At 49.8% G+C, this 21,199-nt stretch overlaps 1 protein-coding gene, 2 non-coding genes and 4 pseudogenes across 3 annotated transcripts; all 7 read right to left on the bottom strand.

Annotated features, from left to right (window-relative positions):
* Window positions 1-2,449: 2,449 nt before the first annotated feature.
* Window positions 2,450-2,555, bottom strand: LOC149368902 (5S ribosomal RNA; annotated as a pseudogene).
* Window positions 2,556-2,610: 55 nt separating this feature from the next.
* LOC149368903 (uncharacterized) lies at window positions 2,611-3,956 on the bottom strand. The gene has a single exon (XM_089558231.1). It carries the CDS (start codon window positions 3,933-3,935, stop codon window positions 2,730-2,732), a length of 1,206 nt encoding a protein of 401 aa, XP_089414357.1. The 5' UTR covers window positions 3,936-3,956; the 3' UTR covers window positions 2,611-2,729.
* A 1,240-nt stretch (window positions 3,957-5,196) lies between these two features.
* Window positions 5,197-5,315, bottom strand: LOC149368904 (5S ribosomal RNA). The gene has a single exon (XR_016287235.1). It is a non-coding gene; the product is annotated as a 5S ribosomal RNA (ribosomal RNA).
* Window positions 5,316-5,863: 548 nt separating this feature from the next.
* On the bottom strand, window positions 5,864-5,982 carry LOC149368905 (5S ribosomal RNA; annotated as a pseudogene).
* Window positions 5,983-14,227: 8,245 nt separating this feature from the next.
* LOC149368906 (5S ribosomal RNA) lies at window positions 14,228-14,346 on the bottom strand (annotated as a pseudogene).
* Window positions 14,347-19,785: 5,439 nt separating this feature from the next.
* On the bottom strand, window positions 19,786-19,904 carry LOC149368907 (5S ribosomal RNA). Its single transcript, XR_016287236.1, has one exon. It is a non-coding gene; the product is annotated as a 5S ribosomal RNA (ribosomal RNA).
* A 548-nt stretch (window positions 19,905-20,452) lies between these two features.
* Window positions 20,453-20,571, bottom strand: LOC149368908 (5S ribosomal RNA; annotated as a pseudogene).
* Window positions 20,572-21,199: the final 628 nt, after the last annotated feature.

Below are 21,199 nucleotides of genomic sequence, written 5' to 3' on the forward strand. Positions count from 1 at the left end.
AACAAAAACTGCGAAGAGACGATGAAACTTTTGAATGCTAAGTCGAGAGCATGAAAGGACCTGCAACAAATAGCACACTTTTGAAACCAGATATACATTGCATATGTTTGCGCGCGTGAATACAGACAGTTCCTTCCCCGACCATTTCTGTGCACGCGTGGAGAGTTCTTGAATTTTCTCCTTCCAAAAGTCATCGTTATCTCGATACTTGTCAAGAGGTACACCTAGGTATTTGGAAGGAACATGTGACCATTTTACACTTGCATGAAACAAAGGCGCTGATGCCCAATTCCCATGCCAAAGGCCCGCACACTTGTCCAGGTTAACAACGCTATTGGTTACAACACAAAATCTACGAACAACCGACATCGCATGTTCTATGCTGCTGTGGTCACTACAGAAAACTGCCACATCATCGGCATAAGCCAATACTTTAATTTCACATGCTTCCAGTTCGAAACCACGAATACAGCTGTTATTTATTACATTTCGGCAAAGTGGCTCCAGGTACAGAGCGAAAAGTAGCGGTGACATTGGGCAGCCTTGCCGCACGGATGCTCTAACGGCAATTCTGTCTGTGAGCTCGCGGTTAACAACCAGATTCGTGGTACAGTTGCTATAGGCCATTTTAACCCCTTTTAAAATAACTTCTCCAACACAGACATGTTCAAGGATTTTAAAAAGAATGTCATGACATACACGGTCAAATGCCTTCTCTAAATCAATTTGCAACATTGCGACTCGCCTAAAGTCAGCGTCACAGCATTCCAGTATACTCCGAGTGACATGAACATTCGTGAAGATGGTCCGCCCTTGAATTCCACATGTCTGGTGGGGGCCAACCAAGATGTCCATAACTGATTGTAAACGTTTGGCTAATACTTTCATAAAAATTTTATAATCAACATTAGTAAGCGTTATCGGCCGATAACCTGTAACTTGCTTAAGCTGAGCAGGATTGTCAGTTTTCGGTATAAGCACTGTATGTGCACGAGAAAACGACGGTGGTAAAATACCAGTTCTATATGACTCTTCATAAACGCGTTGCAAAATGAGAGCAGTTTCACGTTTGAACGCCTTATCAAATTCTGCTGTTATCCCGTCAGTACCTGGCGATTTCCCCAAGTGAAGCTCATCAATAGCGCATTCCAATTCCGCTGTTGATAAGTCGGCAGACAGGATGTCAGTGTCTTCACTGGCCAGTCGGGGTAATAGACTTAAAAATTCATCCTGAAAGGCCTGTACATCTGCCGATTTGGAAGCGAACAAATCACGGTAATGCTCACTGAAAGCCTCCCTTATCGCCTTGGGATTGTCTGTCAGAATGCCTTTGTTTTCAATTTCTACGATATCTTTTCTTCTAGCGTATCTTTTTTCTGTCGTCAAATTTCGCCTACTGGGCATATCATCTGCCAGCAAGCGATCTGCTCGTGCACGAATTGCAGCTCCCTGAAACAATGTCGCATCGATAACCTCAAGCTTTGCTTTAACTTCGCTGATAAGGTCACTGTATAGTCCCGGAGCTCTATTTTCCTCTGTAATTAATTCTTTCAACATCTGTTTTAGGTTCTTCTGTTTCGCTTTCTCAGCGTGCTTGATTCCTACGGACCTTTCAATAGCCCTCATTTTGACATCAATTTTGAATTCCTCCCACTTTTCTGCCCAACTTTTTCCATAATTCAACCGAACTTCTTCTAACACGTTCTTTGTTTCTAAAACAAACGAATCGTCCTTTAGTAACTTTGCATTCAGTTTCCACAAGTCCCAGCTGAATTTCGCTTGAGGTGTCACATTCCTGCCAATGGTGAATATGACACAACAGTGATCGCTAAACGTAACCGGTTCGACGATGTAGTTATCGCAAATTGCCGCCAGGTCAAGGTATGGCCGATGGCGAGAGACAGTGCTTTCCGAGTCTTTATGTACTGTGTTTGGCCCTCGAGGATGCAAAACTGCGCATGGATACTTCCCTCGCTCGTGGCAACAGCCGCCAAGCGTGCAGTTACCTGCCCTGCGCTTTTCTCAGCCGTTCTGGCGAACCTAAACCACTGCGGCATGCACGGAAAGAGCAGCGGGAGCGAGCCTGTGTTGTTTACACATGGACCGGCAGTGGGTGCGGTGCATGGTGCGGTGGGCGCATATTGTGCGCTTCTGCGCAGTGTTATGCGCACACTGGGCCTCCCAGCTATCTTGGGGCTTTGCTAGAGTTTAATCTGCAGTGTACCCGCCGCGGCAGACGTCAGAATGACAGCCGAGACGCCACGGGTTCGCTTCGAGTTTTGCCACAGTTTCGCGTCCGCACGTACTACACGTTGGACACGTTGCCGATGAGATTGTATTATCGATAACAAAATAACGTCACCTCCTATAGTTGCCTGAGACACTGCGCAACTATGACAGAAAAAAAAAAAACGTGAAGGGCGAATAAAAATGCAAAAGAAATGCCATCAGCACTCGGTGTTCCCAGGTGGTCTCCCTCCCAAGTACTGACCGAGCCCAATGCTGCTTAGCTTCGGTGATCGGACGAGAACCGGCGTATTCAACATGGTATGGCCTTTTTTTTTTTTTTTTTTTTTTTTTTTTTTCTTTCATGGTATTTATTTACATGGTTTTGTATACAAAGCATATATATACATGTGTGTGTGTGTATATACACACACAAAAACAACTATTTACAGAGCACCTAGGTAGGCGCTACGTGGCAGAAACATAATAGTAACATATTATAACTAAAAGGCCGGTAAAGATATACAGCGCATCAGGAGAGGAAACCAATCCGGTACAAAGTCCGATTTTTTGTAAATGTCCGTTACCTGCAGCAACATTCGGCTAAAGTGAATTCTGGGCGAAACAACAGGTTCAACGTTGCGATCTTGCATGCGCGTTTTCCAAAGACTATGAAGTCCAATCAGAAGAATCATATCATAAGGATTCGAGTCAGGTTGGGAAACAACAAGGTAGCGCACACTGTAGGAATTTAGGAGGAAATCTTTCTGCAGCGTCCTTTGCAACACATCCCAAAACAAAATCGCGTCTTTGCAGTCTATAAAACAATGTTCAATTGTTTCAGGCACATTGCACAAGCGACAGTTTACAGAAGACACAAAAATGTTTTTCCTATCGAGCCACGTCTTGACAGGTAGAGTTTCAGTGTGTAATTTATAGAAAAATGTTTTGGTGCAAGGAGAAATTGGCATTTTACGCACTCGCTTTAAAACATCATGACCCATGAGCCCAACGTAGACGGAACGATACAGTGGGGGCGGGAAGAGCATGGATATCAAATCCCTGTACAGATTTTTGCGCGAAACAGAGTATAAGTACTCATTTGAAAACCGAACTGTCAAAAAACGCACGGAGGCATAAACTTCCTGCATAAAGCCTAGTAAACGGGGTCGTTCAGTAAAATTGGAAGAAACTACTAAGTTCGGAAGTAGAGTCATGAAGTTAACCTGCAAGAATGCTCTAATAATCGGAAGGGAACAAGCGCGAAAAAAGAAGAAACGGGCAACCAACTGTCTCACATACAGGTGCTCTAGGCCCAGGCCTCCTGCACAAACAGGCCTGAAAAGGTTATCACGCCGCATGGGCTCAAATTTGGAGGACCAAATAAACGTCGCAAATATACGATGGAAACGCTGTATGTAATGTCTGGCGCAGTGAAGGACCTGGAGTACGTAATAAATTCTTGTTGCCAGAAAGGTGTTGCAAGCCTGGGCTCGACCAAAAATTGAGAGGCGATGCGGTACAAACGTCTGAGCGTAACGCTCAACAGCCGGAACTCGCTCTCTCCAGTAATGGGCACTGGATTTGTAGGCATGAAGTGGAACGCCAAGATATTTAGGAGGCACACAAGACCATTCTATGCCAGCGTACAGAGGTGGAGTTGTGCCCCATGAACCAAACCATAGGCCAGAACTTTTGGAGCGATTCATTTGAGCACCAGAAACGATGCCGAATTGATCGATTGTGGACAACACATTATCAATGCTGGGCTTGTCAATGCAGAAAAATGCAAGGTCGTCAGCATATGCCAGCAATTTGACTTCATTACCCAAAATAGGGAACCCATAGATATTACTGTTACGCAAAACACTCAAACAAAGCGGTTCCAGGTAAAGAGCAAAAAGCAGAGGAGACATCGGACAGCCTTGCTTCACAGAAGAGCGGATTGGCACAGGGTTCGAGAGCTGGCCATTAATGATCAATCGTGTTGAACAGTTGCTGTAGCAAAGTTGCACCCCTTTAAGTACAGTAGAACCCACGTTTGCACGCTCTAGAAGTGAAAACAGAAATGAATGGCGTACGCGGTCAAATGCTTTCGCAAGGTCAATCTGAAGGAGGGCAAGCTGCTCATGACAGCTGGAGGAATATTCAAGTATTGTCCGCGCAATGTGCACATTACTTTGAATGGAGCGGCCTCTCAAACCGCAAGTCTGGTGAGATCCAATGAGTACCGACATTGCAAATTGCAGGCGATTTGACAAGACTTTAGCAAAAATTTTGTAATCCACATTTGCCAATGTAATGGGCCGATAACCTTCTACGGAGCGCAGTTTTCCTTCATCAGTAGTTTTCGGAATTAGGACTGTGTGGCTTTTTGTAAAAGACTGAGGAAGGGCTCCTATATCCAGCCCCACTGTGAAAACCCGCAGCAGGACAGGAGTGAGAATAGATTTAAAAGCCTTGTAAAATTCGCTTGAAATGCCGTCAGGACCAGGCGTTTTTGAGACAGGTAACTGATCAATTGCATGTTCCACCTCTTCCTGCGTGAAAGAGCCGCTAATAACAGAACAATCATCTTCTGATAAAGGGCTCACTAAGGTGCTGAAATACGCCAAAATTTCCGAATTATGCACATCAGGTGAAGCACTAAACAAGTCTGTGTAATAATCTACAAATACGGTCATCACCTCATTTGTACTGGACACTAGTCTGCCATTGGACATCATCCCCGAAATAAACTTCGCAGTCGCATGACGGCGCGGCAGACGTCAGAATGACAGCCGAGACGCCACGGGTTCGCTTCGAGTTTTGCCACAGTTTCGCGTCCGCACGTACTACACGTTGGACACGTTGCCGATGAGATTGTATTATCGATAACAAAATAACGTCACCTCCTATAGTTGCCTGAGACACTGCGCAACTATGACAGAAAAAAAAAAACGTGAAGGGCGAATAAAAATGCAAAAGAAATGCCATCAGCACTCGGTGTTCCCAGGTGGTCTCCCTCCCAAGTACTGACCGAGCCCAATGCTGCTTAGCTTCGGTGATCGGACGAGAACCGGCGTATTCAACATGGTATGGCCGATGGCGAGAGACAGTGCTTTCCGAGTCTTTATGTACTGTGTTTGGCCCTCGAGGATGCAAAACTGCGCATGGATACTTCCCTCGCTCGTGGCAACAGCCGCCAAGCGTGCAGTTACCTGCCCTGCGCTTTTCTCAGCCGTTCTGGCGAACCTAAACCACTGCGGCATGCACGGAAAGAGCAGCGGGAGCGAGCCTGTGTTGCTTACACATGGACCGGCAGTGGGTGCGGTGCATGGTGCGGTGGGCGCATATTGTGCGCTTCTGCGCAGTGTTATGCGCACACTGGGCCTCCCAGCTATCTTGGGGCTTTGCTAGAGTTTAATCTGCAGTGTACCCGCCGCGGCAGACGTCAGAATGACAGCCGAGACGCCACGGGTTCGCTTCGAGTTTTGCCACAGTTTCGCGTCCGCACGTACTACACGTTGGACACGTTGCCGATGAGATTGTATTATCGATAACAAAATAACGTCACCTCCTATAGTTGCCTGAGACACTGCGCAACTATGACAGAAAAAAAAAAAAACGTGAAGGGCGAATAAAAATGCAAAAGAAATGCCATCAGCACTCGGTGTTCCCAGGTGGTCTCCCTCCCAAGTACTGACCGAGCCCAATGCTGCTTAGCTTCGGTGATCGGACGAGAACCGGCGTATTCAACATGGTATGGCCGATTTTTTTTTTTTTTCTCTTTATTGCCTGTTTTGACAGATTACAACAGATCATAAACAGATGTTCTGCGCTGCACACTCAAACAACAAGAACGGACATGTGTTTCACTCGCGTGAGAAAATCAAAACTGTCTCAGGGAACACAACTCTCCCATCAACTCGATAACTTCATCTCCAAAACATAGCTCCTTGTACACTTCACGTAGCTTAAATATGTTTTCTTTGAAGTAATCGCGGACAGAACGCGCATCTTCATCACAGTGTCGTACAGCCATCCTGCTTCGCCAAATACTGTGCAGGCCAAGCAGGAAAATTACATCATATTTATAAAGATCCGGCTCTATGTCCAGGAATCGTATCCCATACGGCGTTAGGGGTAAGTCTTTCTTTATTGTACGCTGGAGCACGTCCCAAAAGAGCAGCGCATCCCAGCAATCAATAAAAACGTGTTCTATTGACTCTGGTTTGCGACACAACAAGCAGTCAGCACCCCATGGTAGAAACAATCCCTTTTCCTCCATCCATGTTTTAACCAGCAACGTCCCAGTGTGTAACTTGAAGAAGAACGTCTTCACACCCGCTGGCACCAACATTTTTCGTACTCTTTTTAAAACATTTCCTGCTTGGCCTCCACTATACATAGATCGATAGATTGGCTCCGGGAAGACAGAGTCGAGCAAATCTTTTAACAATTTCTTACGCGTGACATTAGAAAGATATTCCAAACTGAAGCGCGCATTCAGAAACCGGAAAGCAAAGACCACTTCTTTCAAAAACCTACTTGCACTGTATCTCATCCCGTCCACACTGGAAATAACATAGTTTGGCAAAGCCGAAGAAAGCCTCACTTGAATAAATGTCCGCAGGAAAGGGTCGCGTTGATCTCGAAGAAACAGAAATCTTGACACCACCTGCCTCAGGTACAAGTGTGGCAAGGAAAGACCCCCTTTTCTCAAACGCAGAAATAAATTATCACGTTTAGTCCCCTCCCATGAGGACTGCCAAACAAAAACTGCGAAGAGACGATGAAACTTTTGAATGCTAAGTCGAGAGCATGAAAGGACCTGCAACAAATAGCACACTTTTGAAACCAGATATACATTGCATATGTTTGCGCGCGTGAATACAGACAGTTCCTTCCCCGACCATTTCTGTGCACGCGTGGAGAGTTCTTGAATTTTCTCCTTCCAAAAGTCATCGTTATCTCGATACTTGTCAAGAGGTACACCTAGGTATTTGGAAGGAACATGTGACCATTTTACACTTGCATGAAACAAAGGCGCTGATGCCCAATTCCCATGCCAAAGGCCCGCACACTTGTCCAGGTTAACAACGCTATTGGTTACAACACAAAATCTACGAACAACCGACATCGCATGTTCTATGCTGCTGTGGTCACTACAGAAAACTGCCACATCATCGGCATAAGCCAATACTTTAATTTCACATGCTTCCAGTTCGAAACCACGAATACAGCTGTTATTTATTACATTTCGGCAAAGTGGCTCCAGGTACAGAGCGAAAAGTAGCGGTGACATTGGGCAGCCTTGCCGCACGGATGCTCTAACGGCAATTCTGTCTGTGAGCTCTCGGTTAACAACCAGATTCGTGGTACAGTTGCTATAGGCCATTTTAACCCCTTTTAAAATAACTTCTCCAACACAGACATGTTCAAGGATTTTAAAAAGAATGTCATGACATACACGGTCAAATGCCTTCTCTAAATCAATTTGCAACATTGCGACTCGCCTAAAGTCAGCGTCACAGCATTCCAGTATACTCCGAGTGACATGAACATTCGTGAAGATGGTCCGCCCTTGAATTCCACATGTCTGGTGGGGGCCAACCAAGATGTCCATAACTGATTGTAAACGTTTGGCTAATACTTTCATAAAAATTTTATAATCAACATTAGTAAGCGTTATCGGCCGATAACCTGTAACTTGCTTAAGCTGAGCAGGATTGTCAGTTTTCGGTATAAGCACTGTATGTGCACGAGAAAACGACGGTGGTAAAATACCAGTTCTATATGACTCTTCATAAACGCGTTGCAAAATGAGAGCAGTTTCACGTTTGAACGCCTTATCAAATTCTGCTGTTATCCCGTCAGTACCTGGCGATTTCCCCAAGTGAAGCTCATCAATAGCGCATTCCAATTCCGCTGTTGATAAGTCGGCAGACAGGATGTCAGTGTCTTCACTGGCCAGTCGGGGTAATAGACTTAAAAATTCATCCTGAAAGGCCTGTACATCTGCCGATTTGGAAGCGAACAAATCACGGTAATGCTCACTGAAAGCCTCCCTTATCGCCTTGGGATTGTCTGTCAGAATGCCTTTGTTTTCAATTTCTACGATATCTTTTCTTCTAGCGTATCTTTTTTCTGTCGTCAAATTTCGCCTACTGGGCATATCATCTGCCAGCAAGCGATCTGCTCGTGCACGAATTGCAGCTCCCTGAAACAATGTCGCATCGATAACCTCAAGCTTTGCTTTAACTTCGCTGATAAGGTCACTGTATAGTCCCGGAGCTCTATTTTCCTCTGTAATTAATTCTTTCAACATCTGTGTTACGCTCGACTCCTTCCGCTAAAGCGCCGAAGCATCGGAGCGGCTCCTTGGTGCTGTATGTGTTAAAGACGGGGAAGCGCCAGGCAACAAAGAATCTCCAGACATCTGGAAACTGTCAATAGACAGGACTTCGGAGAGGCGTCGGCGTGGCGGCCCCGGCACCCCGAAAGCAGGGAGCGGCGTCAACAAGGGGACCCCCTGGTGGTTTATGGGGGGACATCCGCTGCACGGGAACGGTCTTCGACTCAACGCCCATTAGCGGTGCCAAACCCAAACGCAACGCAACGGCATGGTGTGTCGGCGGCTGTTCTGTGTTGTTTGTGGCCAGCGCGGGTGCTGGCGTGCTCGCGCTTCGGTAACGGCTTCCGGTCTTCCTGGAACCTTTCGGCGCAAGTGCGACGCCGGCCCTCCGTCCCCGCGGCTCGCTGTGAAGTGCAGGTGTCAGACTCGTGTTTCGGCTGACGAATGGCTCGAACTTAACGGCTTGTCATCGTTGCTGCGAGGGATCGGCCGGACAGCATCTTCGAAGAAGTGGCGAGGGTGAACTGGGGGACGTCCTTGTGGGCGGAACACTACGAATGGACACGTGACCCAGTTCACAGTGATCGGACACATTTTTGATTAACCAATTTCCCCAACTAGGGACCTGGGGACAGGACACCCTATTTAAGCCGCTGTTCGGCATGGGGAAAGAGGCTTTTTCTTTTTCAACCTTGTAACCTTGTCTACCTACTTTCCTTCTTGTCTCACCTTTAATCATGTATTAAACCTTTATATTTTACCTGTTACCTTGTCTGGGAAGTTCGTTCTATGTGCCGGCAGAGAGAGGGAAATTATGGTTATGGTAGGGAACACAACTGGCGCAGTCGACAGTACCTGCTTAGGCTGAGCGGAAGAACTTCACCGGGGACAAGCGACAACGACGACGAGAGTGGCGGAGGGAGCGACCGAGCTACCAAGGAGACCCACCAGACCTCCAGGCTCATCTGACCCAGCCGGGGCACCGACAGCGACGCTTCGGTAGCTAGGCGAGTACCCGTTTGGTTTCTTGTGTTTGCGTGTAATGTCAAAGCCTTGGGTTTTGAGGAGTGACATCGCTAAAGAAACAGTAATGGAGAACCCGGGTGTAGATGGGGAAGGGGGAGAGGTGCCAGCACTAACAAGCGAAATGGTAGAAGGCCGTAGTAACGCCTCGCCACAGACGGCGTCGGAGCAGCAAGAAAGGCTGCTGGAGTTACAATTGAAAATTGCTGAAAGGGTCCTAGAAACAGTACGTTTGCAATCGCAGAGTGGAGTCGCGTCCGTCGAGAGGAGCAGCTGCTCAGGTGCGGATACGCGGTTGGAGGAGGACCGGAAACTAAAATTTGCTAGCCTGTTGAAGGGGGTACTCGCGACAATGCCTACTCAAGAAGCACTAGTGCCGGGTTGGTTTGAAGACATCGAGGCAACCTTGGAATCCTACGATGTACCAACAGAGTGGTGGGCCGGACTTGTGTTGCCGCGACTCAGTGAGAGGGCGCGGGGACTCCTTACACGTCTGTCTTCAGATGAAAGGCGAGAGTACGCCATTCTAAAAAGCAAAATTTTGCAGGGACTCAGATTATCAGCCGCGGAGTACAAACGCCTTTTCCAATCATCCAGCAGGAGACCGGAAGAGTCGTGGGAGCAATTCGCGGTCAGATTAGAGAATTATTGGGAGTACTATGTCGAAAGCAGTGAAGCAAACTCGTTGGAGAAAATTAAACAGCTGGTAGTCTCAGACCGTCTGAAGGATTGTCTCTGCGCAGACGCAAGAGCACACATTGTACTAAATCAAAGCCAAAAGCGAGGATTCCTTAAGCCCGAAGATGTTGCTACGATAGCACAGGCATTCGAGGAGAGTGTCAGGTGCAGAGTAACAGCGGGAAGGACATCAAGTGCGAACGAAAAACAGAAAGCTGAAGGGACACCGACATCGCGGCCTTCAGAAAACACTAGCCCCCATTCGCGGCGCCGGAAACAATGTTTTAATTGCCACAGCTACGGGCACGTAGCAAAGGAATGCCCGCAGGGTGCATTATCAGCGAGGGAGCCGACAAAGAAAAATTGTAACGAGAACAGAGAGGTCGTTGCTCGGGTAGCCGCACCACTTGAGGCGGGGGACGCGCCAGTGCGAGTAACAGAAGTCGGCGGGGCCAGCACAGTTACGATAAAGAGTGCAGGTCAAACATTCGACGCGCGAATAGACTCTGGGGCGGACGTGACCGTCATTCGCAAATCACTATGCCCAAAGTACGACAGCGCAGGGTCGACTATCAAACTGACAGGCGCGTTTGGGGAGCAAGTAGTTGCCGAGCTGGCATACGTGCCGATGTCGACTACGGAGGGCGCTCCAGGTGTCTCATTTTACCCCTCGGAGAAGGGCATACTGTGCGCAATCACCGACAAGTTGGCGAAGGGCATAGACGCGCTGATAACCCCTAATGATTACGAGCAGCTCTTGGAGGACAGAGTGGCAGCACCACCTATCGGCGAGCCTGAAGGCGAGGATGAGAACTTAGACCCAGGGCAGGAATCGTGCGAGAACGAGAGCGAGGAAGTAGTGCGAGCAGGCGAGGTGACCGTCGAGAGCACCTCGCAAGAGGCAGCGCAAACGACGCGGCAGACATTCCGCGAGGCGCAACGGATGGACGAAATGCTGAGAGAAGCATGGACACAGGCGAAGGAAGGCACGCACGGCATGCTCGTGCGCGACGCGTTGCTTTATCACCGGGAGCACGTCGCCGGGCACGAGGGCTGCCAGCTCGTTCTGCCATCAGAACGCCGCAAGGAAGTCCTAGGAATGGCCCATGATTCCGCATGGGCAGGACACCTTGGCGAGCGGAAAACTCTACAGCGCATTAAGGCGTCATTCTACTGGCCAGGGGTAGCCCGCGATGTGAAGCAGCACTGCCGCACGTGCCGTGATTGTCAGATGAGAGCCCCTATGCGAACACAAGACCGCGTGCTGATCTCACCTTTAGCTAGACCGGGCGTCGCATTCCAGGTGGTAAACATGGACTGTGTAGGCCCGCTCGAGCCGCCTTCCGCTAGAGGACACCGTTATGCTTTATGTGTAGTAGACGTCCATTCAAGGTGGCCAGAAGTAATATGTTTGAAGGCCTTGACTGCGAGGGCTACTTGCGACGGGTTGCTTCAGATATTTGCGCGACTAGGTGTCCCAGAGACGATCTGCTGCGATCAGGGCACAAATTTCACGGCTAAGTTGACGCAGGAGCTCCTTGCAAAGCTAGGTCCAAAGGGCATTCGACAAGGTCAAGGCTAGGCTAAAGCCCGCGACAGCGCTACGCGCGCCAGATCCCACGCGAGAATATGTTCTCGCCACAGACGCGTCCGACTTCGCCGTCGGCGCGTGTCTAGCGCAACTTGACGAGGAGGGTAGGGAGTGCCCCGTGGCCTTCCTGAGCAGGAAACTGAGTCCGGCCCAGGCCCGTTGGGCCACTATTGAAAAGGAGGCTTATGCCATCATTTGAGTGGGTGTTCGGCACTAAGGTGCGAGGATCACCCACAATAACCCTCTTCGCTACCTCACCCTTTGCAGTCCACATAGTGCTAAGCTCACTCAATGGTCGTCGGCTCCGCAATAGTAAAACCTCACAAAAAAGGGGTCCAAAATGCCAACGCCGACGCCATGTCAAGGCTTGTGGGTGCCGGCTAATCTCCAGCGGGATCTCTGTGTGTACGGGGGAGGGGTCAAGTAGTTTTTTTTCTTTCTCTCTCTCTGTCTTTCTCTCTTTTCTTTTGCGGTATGGGGAGATAAGTGGGAGAAGGCTTTGACTTTGCACGCGGCGCGGGAGGCCATCGGGAGCTCCCGGCCGCCGGGGCTCGGGCTTGTCGAGCTATTCTGGTGTGTTGTGTTGCACGCTAGGAAAACCATGCAACACAGTTGGTGCGGAGGTGTTACGCTCGACTCCTTCCGCTAAAGCGCCGAAGCATCGGGACGGCTCCTTGGTGCTGTATGTGTTAAAGACGGGGAAGCGCCAGGCAACAAAGAATCTCCAGACATCTGGAAACTGTCAATAGACAGGACTTCGGAGAGGCGTCGGCGTGGCGGCCCCGGCACCCCGAAAGCAGGGAGCGGCGTCAACAAGGGGACCCCCTGGTGGTTTATGGGGGGACATCCGCTGCACGGGAACGGTCTTCGACTCAACGCCCATTAGCGGTGCCAAACCCAAACGCAACGCAACGGCATGGTGTGTCGGCGGCTGTTCTGTGTTGTTTGTGGCCAGCGCGGGTGCTGGCGTGCTCGCGCTTCGGTAACGGCTTCCGGTCTTCCTGGAACCTTTCGGCGCAAGTGCGACGCCGGCCCTCCGTCCCCGCGGCTCGCTGTGAAGTGCAGGTGTCAGACTCGTGTTTCGGCTGACGAATGGCTCGAACTTAACGGCTTGTCATCGTTGCTGCGAGGGATCGGCCGGACAGCATCTTCGAAGAAGTGGCGAGGGTGAACTGGGGGACGTCCTTGTGGGCGGAACACTACGAATGGACACGTGACCCAGTTCACAGTGATTGGACACATTTTTGATTAACCAATTTCCCCAACTAGGGACCTGGGGACAGGACACCCTATTTAAGCCGCTGTTCGGCATGGGGAAAGAGGCTTTTTCTTTTTCAACCTTGTAACCTTGTCTACCTACTTTCCTTCTTGTCTCACCTTTAATCATGTATTAAACCTTTATATTTTACCTGTTACCTTGTCTGGGAAGTTCGTTCTATGTGCCGGCAGAGAGAGGGAAATTATGGTTATGGTAGGGAACACAACTATCTGTTTTAGGTTCTTCTGTTTCGCTTTCTCAGCGTGCTTGATTCCTACGGACCTTTCAATAGCCCTCATTTTGACATCAATTTTGAATTCCTCCCACTTTTCTGCCCAACTTTTTCCATAATTCAACCGAACTTCTTCTAACACGTTCTTTGTTTCTAAAACAAACGAATCGTCCTTTAGTAACTTTGCATTCAGTTTCCACAAGTCCCAGCTGAATTTCGCTTGAGGTGTCACATTCCTGCCAATGGTGAATATGACACAACAGTGATCGCTAAACGTAACCGGTTCGACGATGTAGTTATCGCAAATTGCCGCCAGGTCAAGGTATGGCCGATGGCGAGAGACAGTGCTTTCCGAGTCTTTATGTACTGTGTTTGGCCCTCGAGGATGCAAAACTGCGCATGGATACTTCCCTCGCTCGTGGCAACAGCCGCCAAGCGTGCAGTTACCTGCCCTGCGCTTTTCTCAGCCGTTCTGGCGAACCTAAACCACTGCGGCATGCACGGAAAGAGCAGCGGGAGCGAGCCTGTGTTGTTTACACATGGACCGGCAGTGGGTGCGGTGCATGGTGCGGTGGGCGCATATTGTGCGCTTCTGCGCAGTGTTATGCGCACACTGGGCCTCCCAGCTATCTTGGGGCTTTGCTAGAGTTTAATCTGCAGTGTACCCGCCGCGGCAGACGTCAGAATGACAGCCGAGACGCCACGGGTTCGCTTCGAGTTTTGCCACAGTTTCGCGTCCGCACGTACTACACGTTGGACACGTTGCCGATGAGATTGTATTATCGATAACAAAATAACGTCACCTCCTATAGTTGCCTGAGACACTGCGCAACTATGACAGAAAAAAAAAAACGTGAAGGGCGAATAAAAATGCAAAAGAAATGCCATCAGCACTCGGTGTTCCCAGGTGGTCTCCCTCCCAAGTACTGACCGAGCCCAATGCTGCTTAGCTTCGGTGATCGGACGAGAACCGGCGTATTCAACATGGTATGGCCGATTTTTTTTTTTTTTTTTTTTTTTCTTTATTGCCTGGCTTTGACGCAGAAAATTTCACAACACAAACTATCAACAAAAGACAAAAAACGCTATGTACACACCATACATGGTCAGCCAGCATGAGTCTGGCTTCGTCAATTTAAAATTCACTCAAAGCACAGAGTGGCTCTAGCCTTGAGAGCCACTCCGGAGGCTCCGCGGCGGCCTTCTGAATAGCGAGAAACATGTCCATGCTTTCGCGGAAATAAATTCTAGCAGGTCTTGCGTCTCTGTCACAATGGTAGCCAGCCATTCTGGAGCGCCATATACAGTGGAGGCCTGTAAGCATTATTAAGTCAAAAGGCACCCCATCCTCATTTTCAACACATAAGTACCGGATGCCATACGGGTCTAGTGGAAATTCTTTCTTTAAGGTTCGCTGCAAAACATCCCAAAAATAAACCCCTTCCCAACAGTGCAAAAATACATGGTCTATTGTTTCCGGCTTTCTGCAAATTAAACAGTTGGATCCCCAAGGTAAAAATAATTCCTTTCCTTCTAAAAATTTTTTAACCGGTAAGGTTCCGGTGTGCAGCTTAAAAAAGAAGGTTTTTGTTCCTGATGGCACCTGCATGTTTTTAACTCTCTTTAAAACATCTTTGCCTTGGCCTCCACTGTACAAGGCCCTGTACAAGGGCACGGGGAAAACAACATCGCACAAAGCATGGTAGAGTTTCTTTCTTTTCACAGTCGACAGAAAGTCGTTTGAAAACCGCGCGGAAAGAAACCTTACACTGGCAACGATTTCCTGGTAAAAACCGGTGACCCTACTGTAAACTTCAGCAGTTCCGACTATGTACTCTGGAAGCAGATGCCGCAGCCTAACTTGGCATACGGTACGCAAAAACGGGTCTCTTGTGTCCCGAAGAAACAAAAAACGATTGACCAGCTGTCTCAAAAACAAATGGCCCAGTCCCAGCCCGCCGTCTTGAACCCGTCGGAACAGGTTGGTTCGGCTGCAGCGCTCCCATTCAGACGACCAGACAAAGACGGCGAAAATTCGGTGTAGCTTTTGAATGCTTAACCGTGAACAGTGCAACACCTGCATGACGTACCAGAGCCTGCTGATAAAGAACAAGTTGCAAACAGTGGCTCTGGCGAAAATGGACAAGGTCGTTCCTTTCCACTTATCTGCTCTCTCCCGTATCTCTCTGACCTGTCCTGTCCAATACTTTTCACTGTCACGGTAAGCATCGAGCGGAACGCCCAAGTATTTATCTGGTGTCGTCGTCCAAGTCACACTGGCAAACCGTTCAGGCGTAGATGCCCACCTTCCATGCCAAAGCCCGAGGCACTTTGACCAGTTAACCCCGCTGCCTGTAGCTTGGCTGAAATCGCGTACACATTGAACAGCCTCGCTTATGCCTCCCTCGTCAACGGCAAACACAGCAATGTCATCTGCATACGCCAAGAGCTTCACTTCGGCTGCTTGTAATCTGAATCCGGTAATACTCCTGCTGTTCAGTATCTTTAAACAAAGGGTCTCCACATAAATACAAAATAAAAGAGGGCTGAGGGGACAGCCCTGGCGCACCGAACGCTGCACGCTAATGGGGGCCCCCAGACTCTTGTTAACGATCAATCTCGTCGTGCAGTTCCGGTATGCCAGGGCCACACCCTCGCGAATAACAGAACCAACGTTAACATGGCCTAATACTGCAAACAAAAGTTCATGGGCAACGCAGTCAAAAGCCTTTTCTAAATCTATCTGGAGTATAGCTACCTGATCATCAGTGTCATCACAGTATTCTAACACACTGCGCGCAACGTGAATATTTGTGAAAATGGACCGCCCTTTAATCCCGCAGGTCTGATGCGGACCAACTAATAAATGGATCACGGTCTGCAGCCTTCGCGCCAAAACCTTCATGTAAATTTTGTACTCGACGTTAGTGAGTGCAATGGGTCTATATGCTGCTACCAGTCGTAATCTGTCTGTGTCGTCCGTTTTCGGAATCAGCACAGTATGGGACGAGCCATAGGACGGAGGCAGTGATTTTAGTTTAAAGGCTTCATTAAAGATGACCGTCAAGACCGGGGAAATTGCATGCTTAAATTCTTTGTAGAATGCCGCGCTGAACCCGTCCGGTCCAGGCGACTTACCAGGGTTTAAGCTGTCTATTGCTTGCTCAACTTCCAATTGAATTATCGCCTGCTCTAATCTGTCTTTAGTTTCGTTGTCCAGGCGCGGCATCTCGGCCAGAAACGCCTCCCTAAATGTGACAACATCTACCGGATGCAATGCGAAGAGCGCCTGGTAATGCTCGAAAAAAGCTGCTTTTATATGATCGATGTCCGTTTTTGAAACACCTCTCCATTCTATTTCGTTTATGTGGTTTCTTTCGGCACGGGCTTTTTCTAACCCAAGCGCTCGTTTCGTTGGCGCTTCCCCTGAAGCCATGTCTTCTGCCCTTGCCCTCACCAGCGCTCCCCGATAACGTTCTTCTTCGATAAGCTGTAACTTTTGTTTGGTTTTTCTTATGTCTTCTATCCATTTACCAGGCGCTCGGCATTCCTGTTTTATCATCTTTTGAAGCAGTGCCTTTAGCTCCATTTCCTCTTTTTTTGCTTCATGACGTATACAGGTGGCTCTTTCTATTGCTTTTAATTTTAAAGTTTCTTTAGTGAGCTCCCACTGCTGCCAAATCCTCATGTTGCTACTTGGTTCTATTTTTGCTATTTCTTCCCTTACAGCTCGGTTATAAAATTCGTCCTGGAGTAGCTTGTCATTTAACTTCCACATTTCCCATGAAAAACCATTCCCCTTCTTAATGAAACCTATGCAGCATTGAACCAAACAGTGGTCAGAAAATGAAACCGGCAGAACTACATAACTATTGCATTTAGGTACAGTTTCCGCGGATGCATAAATTCGGTCTAGCCGTGCGTGACTTGTGCCCTCGAATCGTGTGTACTTTACAGCACGCGCTCCTTCAAGACACTCAGCTACATCCTCGAGGTTGCAGTTGACAATCATTCGTAACAACACTTCGGTGCTTTTATCCCTGAAACCTCGGACGCTTGTCTTGTCGCGCGCACTAAGGACACAGTTGTAATCGCCCATAACAATGAGCTGCCTGTCCGTGCGAAGCCGTTCTTCGACGCTTTCAAAAAACGCGGCTCGGCCATCAACCACATTAGGTGCATACAGACAAACAATGCGCCAGTCGATGTTACAGAGCGAAAAATCGATGGACACGTATCGACCCGACAAGCACGAATGATGACCGTGTACCTCTATTCCCGGCAACTTCTTAACAAAAAGAATACAGCCAGCCGATGTGCCAACAGCATGGCTAACGACGGCAAAATACCTAGACGTGAAACGTCGCACCATGCTCCCGGTCTCTTCCTCACCATCGACTTTAGTCTCCTGCACTGCCAGTATATCAATATCTTGCTCCGTTATAAGTCTGTACAGCTGGCTTTGTTTTCTTTTACCTGCCAGGCCTCTAACGTTTAGGGTGGCGACTTTAAACGGAGTTGCAGAAGCCATTTTAACTTAGGAAGAATAGACCGAAAGCATGGTGCTTACCTCTCGCGTCCAGCATGTCGCTAGACGATGCCGCCGCCGCCGGTGTCACCCGGCGCGAGCACGTGCCCCTGGTCAGGCGGCGCCTTGTCGCCGCCACGCCTGTCATCCGGAACCTTCGGGCGCGGTCGCAGACTGGGTCGTCGTGCTTGGGGCGTCTTTGTCGGCGGTTCCTCCACGCTGGGCTCTGCTGCCTTCTCCCCGTCGGCCTTGGTCTCGGTGTGCGGACGCTTCGCAGGGGTGGTCACGCCGGTGTTCACGCGGGCGTCGGCCTTCTCGTCGCGGTTCTCGCTGGCCGCCTTTGTTTCCGCTTCCACGTGTTCTGGGGGGCTCGGGTTATCTTTGGGCGTCTCCTGAGGCGTCAAAGGTTGGTCAGAGATGGGCGACCCGCTCTCCTTTGCGCCAGCCGCGTCGGTGTTGCTGGTCGAAACCGCAGGCTCAACCCCCGCCGTTTTGCCCGTGTCGTCGATGCCGCTGGCTGCTTCCTCCGCCTCGACAACGTCCATGAGCTCTGCGGAGTCGCTCGCCGCTACACGCCCGGTAGCCGACGCGTAGGTGCGCACGCAGTCAGCCTCGGAGTGTCCGTAGCGTCGGCACTTCGAGCACCTGGGCACCTTGCAATCACGGCGCACGTGCCCCGCGCCGCCGCAGCGCAGACACTGCATCGGCCGCCCGGGCACCACCACGAGAGCCAACTCGCCAGCGACTCGTATCTGGTGAGGCAGGTCGTCCACCTTCACGCCTGGCTTCAGTTTCAAGAGCACGGTCCTCGTGGTGGAGCCCTTCTCCTTCATGCCCGCGACGCGCCAACGCTCCCGGGTTACCTCGGTCACATTGCCGAACGCCGCGAATGCAGTCCGGATGTCCTCGTCTGCGACGCCGTGTAGCATCCAGTGGAGGCGCAGCTTGACCTGGTGGTCCTCTGGGTCAAAAACGATGCAGCGGCGTCCCTTCACTTCCAGCTCCTTCATGGCGGCCAGTTTCTTTGCGGCGTCAGCGCTGCTGAAGGTCACCGCCCACACATGGTTTATCTGGTACGCCCCCAACGCCACGACGTCGGGGAGCGCACCAACGTTGGCGAGGGCGTCTCTGAAGTCTTCGACCCTGTAGGGCCTCACACGCACGTCCCCGTGCAAAAAAACCGTGTTTAAAACAACACGTCCGGTGGGCAGGGTAGGCAGAACGATCTCGTAATCCTTATCTGCGTCGCTGGCGAGCCTGTTTCCGCGGCCGGCACCGGCCGCTATCGCCGCTCCGTGGGAGCCCATGATTCTGCGTCCGTCACGCTCGGTGGCTGGAAGTAGAATGACATGGTATGGCCGATGGCGAGAGACAGTGCTTTCCGAGTCTTTATGTACTGTGTTTGGCCCTCGAGGATGCAAAACTGCGCATGGATACTTCCCTCGCTCGTGGCAACAGCCGCCAAGCGTGCAGTTACCTGCCCTGCGCTTTTCTCAGCCGTTCTGGCGAACCTAAACCACTGCGGCATGCACGGAAAGAGCAGCGGGAGCGAGCCTGTGTTGTTTACACATGGACCGGCAGTGGGTGCGGTGCATGGTGCGGTGGGCGCATATTGTGCGCTTCTGCGCAGTGTTATGCGCACACTGGGCCTCCCAGCTATCTTGGGGCTTTGCTAGAGTTTAATCTGCAGTGTACCCGCCGCGGCAGACGTCAGAATGACAGCCGAGACGCCACGGGTTCGCTTCGAGTTTTGCCACAGTTTCGCGTCCGCACGTACTACACGTTGGACACGTTGCCGATGAGATTGTATTATCGATAACAAAATAACGTCACCTCCTATAGTTGCCTGAGACACTGCGCAACTATGACAGAAAAAAAAAAACGTGAAGGGCGAATAAAAATGCAAAAGAAATGCCATCAGCACTCGGTGTTCCCAGGTGGTCTCCCTCCCAAGTACTGACCGAGCCCAATGCTGCTTAGCTTCGGTGATCGGACGAGAACCGGCGTATTCAACATGGTATGGCCGATGGCGAGAGACAGTGCTTTCCGAGTCTTTATGTACTGTGTTTGGCCCTCGAGGATGCAAAACTGCGCATGGATACTTCCCTCGCTCGTGGCAACAGCCGCCAAGCGTGCAGTTACCTGCCCTGCGCTTTTCTCAGCCGTTCTGGCGAACCTAAACCACTGCGGCATGCACGGAAAGAGCAGCGGGAGCGAGCCTGTGTTGTTTACACATGGACCGGCAGTGGGTGCGGTGCATGGTGCGGTGGGCGCATATTGTGCGCTTCTGCGCAGTGTTATGCGCACACTGGGCCTCCCAGCTATCTTGGGGCTTTGCTAGAGTTTAATCTGCAGTGTACCCGCCGCGGCAGACGTCAGAATGACAGCCGAGACGCCACGGGTTCGCTTCGAGTTTTGCCACAGTTTCGCGTCCGCACGTACTACACGTTGGACACGTTGCCGATGAGATTGTATTATCGATAACAAAATAACGTCACCTCCTATAGTTGCCTGAGACACTGCGCAACTATGACAGAAAAAAAAAAAAACGTGAAGGGCGAATAAAAATGCAAAAGAAATGCCATCAGCACTCGGTGTTCCCAGGTGGTCTCCCTCCCAAGTACTGACCGAGCCCAATGCTGCTTAGCTTCGGTGATCGGACGAGAACCGGCGTATTCAACATGGTATGGCCGATTTTTTTTTTTTTTTTCTCTTTATTGCCTGTTTTGACAGATTACAACAGATCATAAACAGATGTTCTGCGCTGCACACTCAAACAACAAGAACGGACATGTGTTTCACTCGCGTGAGAAAATCAAAACTGTCTCAGGGAACACAACTCTCCCATCAACTCGATAACTTCATCTCCAAAACATAGCTCCTTGTACACTTCACGTAGCTTAAATATGTTTTCTTTGAAGTAATCGCGGACAGAACGCGCATCTTCATCACAGTGTCGTACAGCCATCCTGCTTCGCCAAATACTGTGCAGGCCAAGCAGGAAAATTACATCATATTTATAAAGATCCGGCTCTATGTCCAGGAATCGTATCCCATACGGCGTTAGGGGTAAGTCTTTCTTTATTGTACGCTGGAGCACGTCCCAAAAGAGCAGCGCATCCCAGCAATCAATAAAAACGTGTTCTATTGACTCTGGTTTGCGACACAACAAGCAGTCAGCACCCCATGGTAGAAACAATCCCTTTTCCTCCATCCATGTTTTAACCAGCAACGTCCCAGTGTGTAACTTGAAGAAGAACGTCTTCACACCCGCTGGCACCAACATTTTTCGTACTCTTTTTAAAACATTTCCTGCTTGGCCTCCA

The sequence above is a fragment of the Amblyomma mixtum genome, chromosome 1 (assembly GCF_055824585.1).
Source record: "Amblyomma mixtum isolate Tamu chromosome 1, ASM5582458v1, whole genome shotgun sequence".
NCBI classification, from domain to species: Eukaryota; Metazoa; Arthropoda; class Arachnida; order Ixodida; family Ixodidae; genus Amblyomma; species Amblyomma mixtum.

Bases quoted from the DNA above. Each gene is read 5' to 3' on its own strand.
- LOC149368903 (XM_089558231.1), bottom strand. From the start codon at position 3,935: ATGAATCGCTCCAAAAGTTCTGGCCTATGGTTTGGTTCATGGGGCACA.